The sequence below is a fragment of the Mobula hypostoma genome, chromosome 21, assembly GCF_963921235.1.
Source record: "Mobula hypostoma chromosome 21, sMobHyp1.1, whole genome shotgun sequence".
Classification (NCBI taxonomy): domain Eukaryota; kingdom Metazoa; phylum Chordata; class Chondrichthyes; order Myliobatiformes; family Myliobatidae; genus Mobula; species Mobula hypostoma.
In genome coordinates, this window is record NC_086117.1 from 43,071,886 (window position 1) to 43,086,049 (window position 14,164).

Consider the following 14,164-nt stretch of genomic DNA (forward strand, 5'->3'; position numbering starts at 1 on the left):
AAGTGACTTATAATTCAGTTGTCCCCAACCTCCGGGCTGCGAAGAATGCAGCAGTACAGTGGTGGCGGGAACGCACCCAGCACATCTTTAACAAAAAAAAGCCAAAATAAACAAGCTGATTGATTAGGTGCTGCCTGGCGCGTAAATGTTGGCCCAGATCAGAGGCGGTTGCTGATTGCGTCGCCTCTGATCTGGGCCGGCATTTACGTACAGGGTGGTACCTAATTAATTAGCTTGTTTATTTTGGCTTTTTTTTCTTAAAGATGTGCTGGGTACATTCCAGCTACCGCTGTACCGCTGCATTCTTCGTAGCAATGTACTGGTCCGTGGCCCGGAGGTTTGGGACCACTGTTATAATTGATTTACAGGCGAGGAAAATATGCGGTGTGTTTAATATTAAATTCATTAGATAAACTCCTTTAGAAATGAAATTGAGTGTATTAGCCACTTACAAGTGACATCACCTATATTCCAGTCATGATTAACACCCGCCCCCCCCGTCAGCCAGTCCGAAAGAATATTGTCAATATTAAACCGGTTCGCGGTGCAAAAATGGTTGGGGACCCCTGATATAAGGTATAGATATGTATATTGGTAGATTAAATTAGTGCAAAAACAGAAATAATATATATTAAAAAATTGTGAGGTAGTGCCCATAGGTTCAATGTCTATTTAGGAATCGCATGGCAGAGGGGAAGAAACTGCACCAGAATTGCTAAGTGTGTTCCTTCAGGTTCTGCACCTCTTTTCTGACAGAAACAGTGAGACAAGGACATGTTCTGGGTGATGGGTGTTCTTAATAATGGACGTCACCTTCCTGAGGCATTGGTCCTTGAAGATGTATTGGATACTACGGAGGCTAGTACCCAAGTTGAAGCTGACTAATTTTACAACTTTCTGTAGCTTCTTTCGACCCTGGCAGTAGCCCCCCCACCCCCACCAGACAGTGATGCAGCCTGTCAGAATGCTCTCCATGGTACATCTATAGATGTTTTTGAGTGTTTTAGTTGACAAACTAAAGCTCTTCAAACTCCTAATGAAATATAGCTGCTGTCTTACCTTCCTTACAGCTGCATTGATATGTAGGGGCCAGGTTAGAACCTCAGAGATCTTGACACCCAGAAGCTTGACATTACTCACTCTCTCTTCCTTTCTGACCCCTCTGAGGATTGGTTCGTGTTTCCTCCTCTTTCCCTTCCTGAAGTCCACAATCAGGTCTTTTGTCTCACTGACATTGAGTGCCAGGTTGTTGCTCTGACACCACTCAACTAGCTGGTATACCTTACTCCTGCATGTCCTCTCATCTCCATCTGAGATTCTACCAACAATGGTTGTATCATCAGCAAATTTATAGATGGTATTTAAGCTATATTCAGCCACATAGTCATGGCTATAGAGAGAGTAGAGCAGTGGCACATACCCCTGAGGTACACTGCTGTTGATCGTCAGCAAGGAGATATTATTACCAATCCGCACAGATTGAGATCTTCCAGTTAGGAAGTTGAGGATCCAATTGGAAATGGAGGTCCGGAGGCCCAGGTTCTGTTACTTATCAATCAAGATTGTGGAAATATTGGTGTTAAGCGCTGAGCTGTAGTCAACGAACAGGTGAGGCCTCACCTTGAGTATTGTGAACAGTTTTGGGCTCCTCATCTTAGAAAAGATGTGCTGGCATTGGAGAGGGTCCAGTGGAGGTTCACAAGGATGATTCCAGGAATGAAGGGGTTATCATACAAAGAATGTTTAATGACTCTGGCTCTGTACATGCTGGAATTCAGAAGGATGGCAGGGGGGAATCTTTCGTATGTTGAAAGGCCTAGACAGAGTAAATGTGGAAAGGATGTTTCCCATGATGGGAGGGTCAAGGACAAGAAGGCATAGATTCAGGATAGAGGGGCGCCCTTTCAAATCAGAGATGCGGAGAAATTTCTTTATGGTGAATTTGTGGAATTTGTTGCCACATGCATATGGGGAGAAAGCCCGGAACTGGGGTTGAGGAGGAGATAGAAAAAAAGGATCAACCATGATTGAGTGGCGGAGAAGATTCCATGGGCCATATAGCCTAATTCTGCTCCTATGTCTTGTGGTTTAACAGCATCCTGACATCTGTGTTTGTATTGTCCAGGTAATCTAAGGCTGTGTGGAAAGCCATTGAGATAGCATCCACTGTAAACCTACTGTGGTGATAGGCAGATTGCAGTGGGTTCAGGTCCTTGATGAGGTAGGAGTTCATTCTGACCATCATCAACCTCTCAAAGCATTTCAGCACCATAGATGTGAGTGCTACTGGGAAATAATGATTAAGGTAGCTCACACTGTTCTTCTTAGGTATTGGCATAATTGTTGCGTTTTAGAAGCAGGTGGGAACTTCTGACTGTAGCAGCGAGAGGTTGAAAATGTCCTTGAATACTCCTGCCAACTGGTTGGTGCAGGTTTTCAGAGCCTTACTAGGTACTCCATCAGAGCCTGATGCCTTGCAAGGGTTCACCCTCCTTAACAACAGCCTAACATTGGCCTCCAAGACAGAGATCACAGGGTCACCAGGTGCAGGAGGGATCTTCACAGTTGTAGTTATACTCTCTCTTTCCAAGAGGGCATAGTGCGGATTGAGCATGGATGAACCATCACTACCATTCCTGTGCATGCTATTGAGTTTCACTTAGTAGGAAGTAAAGTCCTGCAAACCTTGCCACAGTCGATGTGCATCCGATGTTGCCTCCAACCTTGCTTAGAATTGTCACTTCACTCTTGAAATAGCCCTCTGCAAGTCATACCTGGTTTTCTTGCAGACCTGGGTCACCAGATTTAAATGCCACAGATATAACCCTCAACAGATGACGTACCTCTTGGTTCATTCACGGCTTTTGGTTTGGGAACCAAAATATACTTTCATTTATGATTGAAGGGTCTCAAAATTTAAAAAAAATTGTATTTTTTGTGTAAAATTACTTGTTTTATTTTTATTAAAAGCATTCTTAGGATGGGATTTTTAGTAAGACTGGCACAGCCCTCAACACCAATGAAGTGCTTTGTATGGCTGGTTATGGATTGCATTAAATCCCATGTTCCTGTTACATTGGACCCTTCCAGTTTACATATCACTCAAATCGGTCCACTGATGATGCCATAGCATCTGCACTCCACTCCATCCTGCACCACCTGGAAAATAGTGCCTTATATACCAGGATGTTGCTTATCAACTTCAGCCTGACATTTAATATGATCGTCTCTCAGAAGCTGGTGAATAAATTGTCCTTGATGTGTCTCAACATCTCTTCTGGATCCTTGACTTCTTGACAGAAAGGTCAGTCAGTCCGTTTTGTGGTAAACATCTCTAGATCCATTATATTGATCACTGGTGCTTCCCATGGCTGCATGTTCAGTCCGCTGCTGATGCATCACTGAACTGGTAGAAGCAGTTCAAACTAAATCATCAAGTTTGCTGATGATACAACAGTGGTTGGCCTCATCAACAATGCTGAGATGGCAGACACAGAGCAGGTAGAGTGGTGAGAGAACAACAACTTGGGTCTCAACGTAGACAAGATCAAAGAGATGATTGTGGACTTTAGGATGGTGCAGCCTGACCACTCCTCACTGACTTGGCACAGCTCCTCAATGCAAGACTTAGGATCACCAAGTTTCTAGGAGTGCACACAATGGACATTCTCACCTGGTCCATCAACATCATGTTTGGTCAAAAAAGCATGCACAGCATCTTCACTTCTGGAGGAGACTGAGGCGAGTGTGGCTCCATACCACCATTCTAATCAATTTTTAAAGGAGACCCTACAAAGGATTTTAAGGACTGCTGAGAGGATTATTGGGGAATCTCTTACACCCGTCAGAGACATTTATCAGGAGCACTGCATATGCAGGGCCTTTATCTTCATTAATGATCCCTTCCATCCATCCAACAGCCTCTTTGGCCCTCTACCACCAGGCAGGAGATACCATAGCATTAGGACAAGAACGGTTAGAATGGGAAACAGCTTCTTCCCCAGGTCATAAGACTACTGAACTCCCTGTCACCATCCAGGTCTCATCATGCATAAAGCTCCAGTAGCATTATACTGTTAATTTTTTAACTTGTGTCATAAATGCACCTTATTATCTGTTAATTTGCTGGTGGTAGTATTATTTGATGTGTTATTTATGTGAATTATATGTACAGTACTGTGTTGTGCACCTTGGACAGAGGAATGTTGTTTCATTTGGCGGTATTCATGTATACAGTTGAATGACAATAAACTGCACTGCAAGATCACCTTGCACTAAGACAGATGCCAAGAGATTAGAGTCTTCCTTGGTGCATTAAACAGGTATGTGTGAAATGCTCACACCTAACTGTTAGAAAAGTGGCAAAAAGTTAAAATAGTTTAGGATAGTTTTCATTCTGCAAATTATTTCATAAAACTAGAAAATACCTACTGATCATGGAATGAAAGTGAAGGCTATCTCAAAATCCTGAGACATAGAATCAAACATATTTTATTTTCAACTTTTCCAAAAATGTATTTAATTGCTCAGAGGTTCAGTTTAGTTTTAATCAATAGTAGTTGCAGCATTGGTTCAATATTACATGCAGATAATATAACAAAGGCAAATAGCTGTAATTGCAGGGCTGAGAAAATACATTAATCTTGATGACTGAACATGGTCATGACATTAAAGAAACTGTAATTTATGGTTTTACAATTGCATTTTTCTGTTTATTAAAAGCATTATCAGAATATTGGAATTAAGTTCAGCAGCTATCAGCACTTGCCCTTAAGGCAGATGCCAAGATATTGGAGTTCTTCTTGGTACATTAAACAGGGGTGCTGTGTGTGGTGCTGGCACCTATCAGGTGACCTGCAGAAGTTACTTATCATGGAATGAAAGGGAAGAGTCTCTCAGAATCCAGTGAAGAACCACATATTATTTACATTCCTTTTCAGATTTTCAATAACTATATTTAACCATTTGTAGATAGTGCCCAGTCTCAATCAGAAGCATTGCCAGTAATTGTTGAAAATCCATACCACACACAGATGATATACTTTCATCTGTTGTTGAAGGTGGTCCTGAAATTTAAAAGTCTGTATTTTTGAGTTGATTCTTAATTTTATTTTTTTTTTAAATTATTCTCACAATATGGGAAATACTGGTAAGATTGGCAATTGTCACCTGTTGCCTCAGGACAGATGACAAGACATTGGAGTTTTTCTTGGTACATTAAACAGGTATGTCTGCAATGCCAACACCCAACCGGGTGACTGGGAAAAGTTAGAAAAGTGGCAAAAAAAGTAAAAAATGTTCAGGATAGTTTTCATTCCGCAAATTATTTCTTAAAATTAGAAGATACTTACTTATCATGGAATGAAGGTGAAGAATCTCGTAGAATCCTGGTAATAGAATCAAATACAGTTTCTTTTTCAATTTTGAAAAACTATTTAACTACTTGTAGGTTCAGTTTCTAATCTCATTCAGAAGCATTGCGCCAACAATATTTGGTTTTCATTATCCCATGCAGATAAAATAATGCTTTCACTTGTTATTGAACAGGGTCTTGACACAAAAACCTTTATTTTCACATTTCTAACATTGTTTTTTAATTTTTAAAACATTCTCAGGATATGGGGACTTCTGGTAAGACAACTACATCATCTTTTGCCCCGTAGAGAGATGCCAAGAAATTGGAGTGTTTCTTTGTGTGTATGGTGCTGGCACCTGATCAGGTAACCTGCAGAAGATAGGTAAAAGAAGCAAAAGGAAGTGAAAACTGTTTAGGATGGTTTTCATTCAGGAAATTATTTCACAAAATAAGGAAATACTTACTCATCATGGAATGAAGGTGAAGAATCTCTCAGAATCCTGGAAAAAGAAACAAATATATTTTCTTTTATGATTTTCCAGTAACTCTGTTTAAAATTTACAGGTTCAGCTTCCAGTCTCATTCAGAAACAATGGTCCAGCATTACTTGATAAGCTTCATAACATGTAGATAATATAATAGCTTCACTTGTTAATGAACAGGGTTCTGACACAAATATTTGTATATTTTGGGTTTCTAACGTTGCTTTTATTTTTAATAAAACATTCTCAAAATATGAGGATTTCTAGTAAGATTGACACTTATCACCTGCTGCCCCTAAGACAGAAGCCAAGAAATTGAGTTCTTTCATGTTACACTAAACAGCTGCTGTGTGTACTGCTGGTATCTAAACAGGTGACATACAAACCTTAGGAAATTGGCAAAAAGAACAGTTGAAAATCTTTAGGATACTTTTCATTTTGCAAATGATTCCACTTAATAAGGTATATACTTACTTATCATGAAATGAAGGTGAAGAATCTGTCAGAATCCTGCTGAAAGAATCAAATATAATTTATTTCACAATTTTTCAATAGCTGTTGTACCATTTGTAGGTTCAGATTCCAGTCTCACTCGAAGCAGTGCTTCAGTGACAATTGATATTTGTTATCACATGCAGACAATACTTTCACTTGTTATTGAACAAAGTCCTGATACAGGAAATCCATATTTTTGGGGTTTCTAATGTCTTGGTTTTTATTTTTATTAAAAAAATTTCAGGATATGGGGAATACTGGTAACCTCAGTAATTGTCACCTGATGCCTTAAGACAGATGCCAAGACACTGGTGTCTTTCTTGTGCATTAAGCAGGTGTGTGTGTAATGCTCACACCTACCAGGTGACTGGGAAATGCTGGAAAAGTTGCAAAAAAAACCAGTGAAAATTGTCTGGGATAGTTTTCATTCTGTAAATTTCCCAAGATTAGAAGCTACTTACTTATCATGGAATGAAGGTGAAGAACCTCTCAGGATCCTGGTAAGAGAATCAAATACAGTTTCTTATTCAATTTTTTTGAATAACTCTATTTAACTGGTGGTGAATATTGGTAGTTCAGGTCGAGGCATTTGATGTTGCAGTGTTCGCCAAGCTTGGCTACTAGCTCACAGACATTTCAGCTTCTGTAAGATTAGGACGATTTGGCTGAGAAACTAGTGCAGGGGGTAGCATTTCAGATACCTGGACTAATGGGATCTCTTCTGGGGTAGGTATAACATGTAGAAAAGGGATCGACTGTACATGAACCCAAGGGGGACCAATATCCCTGCAGGCAGGTTTGCTAGAGGTGTTGGGGAGGGTTTAAACTAATTTGGCAGGGGGATGGGAACAGGCTAATTATAGGAATGTTGGTTTACAAGCACAGGCAGTGTGTAGTGAGTCTGTCAGGAAGGACAGGGAGATAACAGGGCAAAAATGCAGTCAGTGGGATGGTCTACAATGAGACAGGGGGACAGGACTGAAGGTCTTATACTTGAATGCATGCTGTATACAAAATAAGGTAGATGATTTTACAGCATAGTTAGAAATAGGCAAGTATGACGTGGGTGTCATGGAGTCATGGCTGGAAGACAATTGTAGTTAACAGCTTGGTATCCAAGGATACACAATCTATCAAAAGGACAGGAAAACAGGCAGAAGAGAAGCACTCTGTTGGTAAAAAATGTAACAAAATAGAAAGAGCTGACATGGGATCAGAAGATGCAGGATCTTTGGGGGTAGAGTTAAGAAACTGTATGGGTAAGAAGACCCTGATGGAAGTTATTTACAGGCCAGGATGTGGTTTACAAATTACAATGGGAGATAGAAAAAGCATGTCAAAAAGGAAAGTGACATCATTCATGGAGGATTTCAATATGGAGATAAATTGAGAAAATGAAGCTGACAGTGCTCCCATCAGAGAGAATCTTGGAATGCCTTTTTGGAGCAGCTAATGGTTGAACTTACGAGAGGATCAGCATTTCTGGATTGAGTGTTGTGTAATGAACTGGATATCATTTTGGAGCTTAAGGTAATGGAACCTTGAGGTAACAGTGATCATAATATGTTGGAATTCACCCTGCAATTTGAGAGGGAATAGCTAAAGTCAAATGCATCAGTTCTACAGTAGAGTAAAAGGAATTTCAGAAGCATGAGAGAGGAGCTATCCAAAGTTGATTGAAAGGGGTCATGAGAAGGGGTGGCAGCAGAGTAGCAATGGCTGGAGTTTCGGGGAGAAATTTGGAAGGTGCAGGATAAATGCATCCCAAAGAAGAGGAAGTATTCTAAAAGCAGGATGATGGAACTGTGGCTGGCAAGGGAAGACAACGCCAGCATAAAAGCAAAAGAGAGAATATATAGTAGAACAAAATTTAGTGCGAAGTTGGAGGATTGGCTATTTTTAAAAACAAACAAGGCATCTAAAACCCATAAAGGGAGAAGAGATGAAATATGAAGGTAAGCTAGCCAATAATATCAAACATTCTTCACTGTAGAAGACACTAACGTTATAGTTCAAGAGTGTCAGGAAGCAGAAGTGAGTGCAGTTGCTATTAATAGAGAAAAGGTGCTTGGGAAACTGAAAGGTCTGAAGGTAGATAACTCACCTGGACCAGAGGTACTACACTGCAAGGTGCTGAAAGAGGTAGCTGAAGAGATTGTGGAGGGATTAGTGATGGTCTTTTAAGAATCAATGGGTTCTGGCATGGTTCTGGAGGACTGGAAAACTGCAAATGACACTCCACTCTTCAGGAAGAGTGAGAGACAGAAGAAGGGAAATTATAGGCCAGTTAGCCTGATCTCAGTGATGTTGGATTTAATTTTTAAGGACGTAGTTTTGGATTACTTGGAGGAAGATGTTAACATAGGCCAAAGTCAGCATGGATTCCTCAGGGGAAAACCCTGCCTGACAAACCTGTAGGAATTCTTTGTGGAAATAACAAACAGGATAGACAAAGGGGAATCAGTGGATGTCGTCTACCTAGATTTTCAGAAACCCTGAGACAATGTGTTGCAAGTGAGGCTTCTTAACAAGATAAGAACCTAGGGTATTACAGGAAAGATAGTAGTAGGGATAGAGGATTGGCTGATTGGAAGGAGACAATGTGCTGGAATACAGAGAGCCTTTTCTGATTGGCTACCGGTGACTGAAGTGTTCTGCAGGGTTTGGCATTAGGACCACTTCTTTTTATGTCGTATGTCAATGACTTGAATTATGGAATCGATGGCTTTATGGCCATGTTTGAGTACAATATGAAGACAGGTGGAGGGCAGGTATTATTGAGGAAGCACGTAGGTTGTAGCAGGACTTGGACAGATTAGGAGAATAGCAAAGAAGTGGTAAATGGAGTACAGTTTCGGGAAGTGTATTGTCATGCACTTTGGTAGAAGGAATAAAAAGAGACTTTTTCCTAAAGGGGAGATAATTCAAAAATCTGAGGTGCAAAGGGGTCTGGGATTCCTCGTGCAGAATTCTCTAAATGTTAACTTGCAGGTTGAATCGGTGGTGAGGAAGGCAAATGCAATGTTGTCATTCCTTTCAAGAGGACATGAATAAAAAAGCAAGGACGTAATGCTGAATCTGTCAGAATCCTGGTCAAAGAATCAAGTATAATTTATTTCACAATTTTTCAACACCTGTTTTACCATTTGTAGGTCCAGCTTCCAGTCTCACTTGTAGCACTGCTCCAGTGATAACTGATATTTGTTATCACACGCGGAAAATACTTTCATTTGTTATTGAACAAAGTCCTGATATATGAAATATATGGGTTTCTAACATCTTGGTTTTTATTTTTATTCAAACATTCTCAGGATATGGGGAATACTGGTAACCTCAGCAATTGTCACCTAATGCCTTAAGACACATATCAAGACATTGGTGTCTTTCTTGTGCATTAAACAGGTGTGTGTATAATGCTCACACCTAACCGGGTGACTGGGAAATGATAGAAAAGTTGCAAAAGGAAACAATGAAAACTGTTTAGGATAGTTTTCATTCTGTAAATTTCCCAAGATTAGAAGCTTTTTACTTATCATGGAATGAAGGTGAAGAACCTCTCAGGATCCTGGTAAGAGAATCAAATATAGTTTCTTTCTCAATTTTGGATAACTCTATTTAACTAGTAGTGGTGAATATTAGTAGTTCATGTTGATGTGTTCCAGGTTGTGGTGTTCGCTGAGCTTGGCAATTAGCTTGTAGATGTTCCATCTTCTGTAAGAAGATTAGGATGATTCGGCTGAGAAACTAGTGCAGGGGGTAGTGTTTCAGATTCCTCGATTCGTGGGAACTCTGCTGGGGTAGGTATGAGCTATAGAAAAGGGATGGGCTGCACCTAAACCCAAGGGGGACCAATGTCCTTGCAGGAAGGTTTGCACCTGAACACAACGGGGACCAATATCCTTGCAGGTAGGTTTGCTAAAGGTGTTGGGGAGGGTTTAAACTAATTTGGCAGGGGGATGGGAATGGGAATGGGAGTGGGAGTGATGAGGCTGATTATAGGAATGTTGGTTTACAAGCAGAGACAGTGTATAGTGAGACGATCAGGAAGAACAGGGAATTAACAGGGCAAAATTGCAGTCAGTGGGATGTAACAGGGGGACAAAAATGAAAAGGGTGACAGGATTGAAGGTCTTATATTTGAATGCAGGCAGTACACAAAATACGGTAGATGATTTTATAGCATAGTTAAAGATAGGCAGCTATGATGTTGTGGGTATCATGGAATTATGGCTGAAAGATGATTGTAGTTAGAAGCTTAATATCCAAGAATATACAATCTATCGAAAGTACAGGCAGGTAGGCAGAGGAGGAGAAATGGCTCTGCTAGTAAAAAATTAAGTGAAATTTTAGAAAGAGCTGACAGAGGATCAGAAGATGGAGAGTCCTTGGGGTAGAGTTAAGAAACTGCATAAGTAAGATCCTGATGGGAGTTATTTACAGGCCTCTGAGAAGTAGCAAAAGGGAAAATTTTGCCTGACAAATCTGTTAGAAGTCTTTGAGGAAATAACAAGCAGGATAGACAAAGGAGAATCAGTGGATGTCGTGTACTTGGATTTTCAGAAAGCCTCAGACAAGGTGTTGCACATGAGGCTACTTATAAGGTAAGAACCCAGGGAAGATAGCAGCAGGGATCCAAGGTTGGCTGATTGACAGGAGGCAAAGGGTGGAAATACAGGGTTACTAGAGGTGTTCTGCAGGGGTCAGCATTTGGACTGCACCTTTTTATGTTGTATGTCAATGATTTGGATTACGGAATTGATGGCTTTGTGGCCAAGTTTGCGTACAATATGAAGATAGGTGGAGGGCAGGTATTATTAAGGAAGGAGGTAGGTTGCAGAAGGACTTGGACAGATTAGGAGAATAGCAAAGAAGTGTTAAATGGAGTACAGTTTCGGGAAGTGTATTGTCATGCACTTTGGTAGAAGGAATAAAAGAACAGACTATTTTCTAAAGAGGAGACTTTTCAAAAATCTAAGTTGCAAAGGGATTTGTGAGCCCTCGTGTAGAATTCCCTAAAGGTTAATTTTCAGGTTGAATCGGTGGTGAGAAAGGCAAATGCAATGTTGGCATTCCTTTCAAGAGGACATGAATATAAAAGCAAGGACATAATGCTGAGTTTGTTTAAGGCACTAGTGAGACCTTACTTAGAGCCCCTTATTTAAGAAAGGATGTGCGAACATTGGAGAGGGTTCAGAGGAGGTGCACAAGAATGATTCTGGGATTTAAAGGGATATCATATGAACAGCGATTGAAGGCTTTGGGCATGTAATCTCCGGAATTTAGAAGAATGAGGGGGGATCTCATTGAAACCCATTAAATGTTTAAAGGGTTAATTGAGTGGATGTGAAGAGGATGTTTCCTTTGGTGGGGAAGTCTAGGTCCAGAGGGCACAGCCTCAAAATAGAGGGATGTCCATTTAGAACAGAGATGAGGATGAATTTCTTTAGTCAGAGGGTGGTGAATCTGTGGAATTCATTGCCACAGGTGGCTGTGGAGGCCAGGTCACTGGGTGCATTTAAGATGGAGGGTGATCAATTCTTGATTAGTCAGGGCAAGAAAGGTTATGGGGAGAAGCAAGGAGAATGGAGTTAAGGGAAATGTATCAGCCATGATGAAACAGTGGAGCAAACGATGGGCCAAATGGTCTAATTCTGCTCCTATATTTTATGTCTTATTTATTCCATAAATACAGATTTTATTTCAGATTTCCATCAACTACATATTTTAGTGTTTGGAAGAGTTTCCACTCTCTGTGCTCATGGGCAAAAAGTGACCAGAAGTTTATTCTTTCTGGAAACAAATAATTTTACAAAGTAAGGAAGATACTTACTTATCATCGAATGAAGGTGGAGGCTCTCTCAAAATCCTGTCAAAAGAATGAAATATATTTCATGTTTCAATTTTGCAATAACTTTATTCAATCATTCAGACATTTAGTTTAAAATCTCATAAATTGGCATTATCTGGTATTCTTTATTACATGCATATTATTACATGCATTTATTAATAAAGGCAAATTGCTTAGAATTGCTGAGAATACTTTCATCTTGAGCATTGAAAAATGACACATAAAATAAATCTGCAGGTTTGCTGTTCTTAGACTTTATATTTATTACAGGTATTTTCAGAATATGGAGATTTTGGTTAAAATTGGTACTTATCACTTGTTATCTTTAAGACAGAGGACAAGAAGTTGGAAACTTCCTTGGTGCATTAAATGGGTGCTATGTGTAATGCTGGAATCTTGTCAGGTGACATGCAAATTTTCGGAAAATGGCATAAAGAACAGTTACAAGTGTTTGGACTAGTTTTTCATTTTGACATATCGAAAAAGTCTTCAACACATTCCCCTACAGTTGCAGCCTGCAGAGGTCACAGAGTCTGTTATTGCTGCCATGAAGCAACAGGTAGCTGTGAAAGCACTGAATATCAAGGGAATATGGTTATACTCTCTTTTCACAAAGATGAGTATTGTCTGCAAATGATAATAATTAATAAAGTGCTAGAAACACTCAGGAGATCAGGCTGCATCTCTGGAGAGATAAACAGAGTTAGTATTTCAGGTCAGTGAATGGCTCTAACAAAAGCTCATCAAGCTAAAGTGTTCACTTTTTTTCAGTCTCTCAACCTATTGTATTTTCTCTGAACAGATGGTATTTTGTCAGCTGAAAGTTTCAGGAACTTCTCTTTTTATTTCAGAATTTCAGTTTCTACATATTTCGAGTTTGGAAATAAGAGCTTCTGATCTCTGTGCCAATGGCAGAACATTCATTCTTTCCGGAAATAATATTTGTTTGGGAACATGGAAGATATTTACCTATGGAATGAAGGTGAAGACTCTCTCAGAATCCTGGTAAAGGAATTAAATACTTTTAAAATTTTCTTTTCATTTTTTCAATAAGTATATACAACCATTTGTTAGTTCAGTTTCCAGTCTCATTCAGAAACATTGCTTGATTCCTTATCGGATGTAGATAATATAATACTTCACTTGTTATTGAATATGGTCCTGACCTTTTAAAAAAATCTGTATTTTTTATGTTTTTCACTTCTTTGTTTTTATTTTTAATAAAAGCATTCTCAGGATATGGTCATTCCTGGTAAGACTGTCACTTATCACCCATTACCCCTACGAGAGATGCCAAGAAATTGGGGTCTTTCTTGCTGCACTAAACAGGGTGATGTGTGTGGTGATAGCACCTAATCAGGTGACCTGCAGAAATTAGGAAAGTGGCAAAAAAAAGTGAAAACTATTTAGAACGATTTTCATTCGAAAATTACTCCTCAAAGTAAGAAGATACTTACTTATCATGGAATGAAGGTGAAGAATTTCTCAGATTACTGGTGAAAGAATCAAATATATTTTCTTTACAGATTTTCCAGTAACTCTGTTTAACAATTTGCAGGTTCAGTTGCCAGTCTCGTTTATAGAAACGTTACTCCAGCATTACTTGATACTCCGTATCACATGCAGATAATAGCTTCACATGTTACTGAACACAGTCTTGACATACAAATGTGAAGAGTTTGGGTTTCTAACTTTGTTTTTATTTTTATTAAAAGTATTCTCAAAATATGAGGATTTCTAGTAAGATTGACACTTATCAACTGTTGCCTCTAAGACAGAAGCCAAGAAATCGAGTTCTTTCTTGTTCCGCTAAACTGTTGCTGTGTGTAGTGCTAGCATCTAAACAGGTGACATGCAAACCTTAGGAAACTGGCAAAAAAGAACGGTTAAAAATCTTTAGGATACAAATAATTTCACTTAATAAGGAAGATACTTACTTATCATGAAATGAAGGTGAAGAATCTGTCAGAAACCTGGTGGAAG

General features: G+C 39.5%; 1 protein-coding gene across 5 annotated transcripts in view; it reads right to left on the reverse strand.

The window, feature by feature from the left end:
- Nucleotides 1-4,533: 4,533 nt before the first annotated feature.
- The window catches only part of LOC134359957 (uncharacterized), a 192,714-nt gene continuing 183,083 nt past the window's right edge, over nt 4,534-14,164 (reverse strand). For all 5 annotated transcript variants that reach the window (XM_063073858.1, XM_063073857.1, XM_063073855.1 and 2 more), the window contains 8 exons: nt 14,119-14,154; nt 13,639-13,674; nt 13,151-13,183; nt 12,164-12,199; nt 6,795-6,830; nt 6,313-6,351; nt 5,821-5,856; nt 4,534-5,725 (listed from right to left, as the gene is read on the reverse strand). In XM_063073858.1, the coding sequence (XP_062929928.1) occupies nt 5,641-5,725; nt 5,821-5,856; nt 6,313-6,351; nt 6,795-6,830; nt 12,164-12,199; nt 13,151-13,183; nt 13,639-13,674; nt 14,119-14,154 (337 nt within the window). In that variant the 3' untranslated portion in view covers nt 4,534-5,640. The remainder of the gene's footprint in view (nt 5,726-5,820; nt 5,857-6,312; nt 6,352-6,794; nt 6,831-12,163; nt 12,200-13,150; nt 13,184-13,638; nt 13,675-14,118; nt 14,155-14,164) is intronic.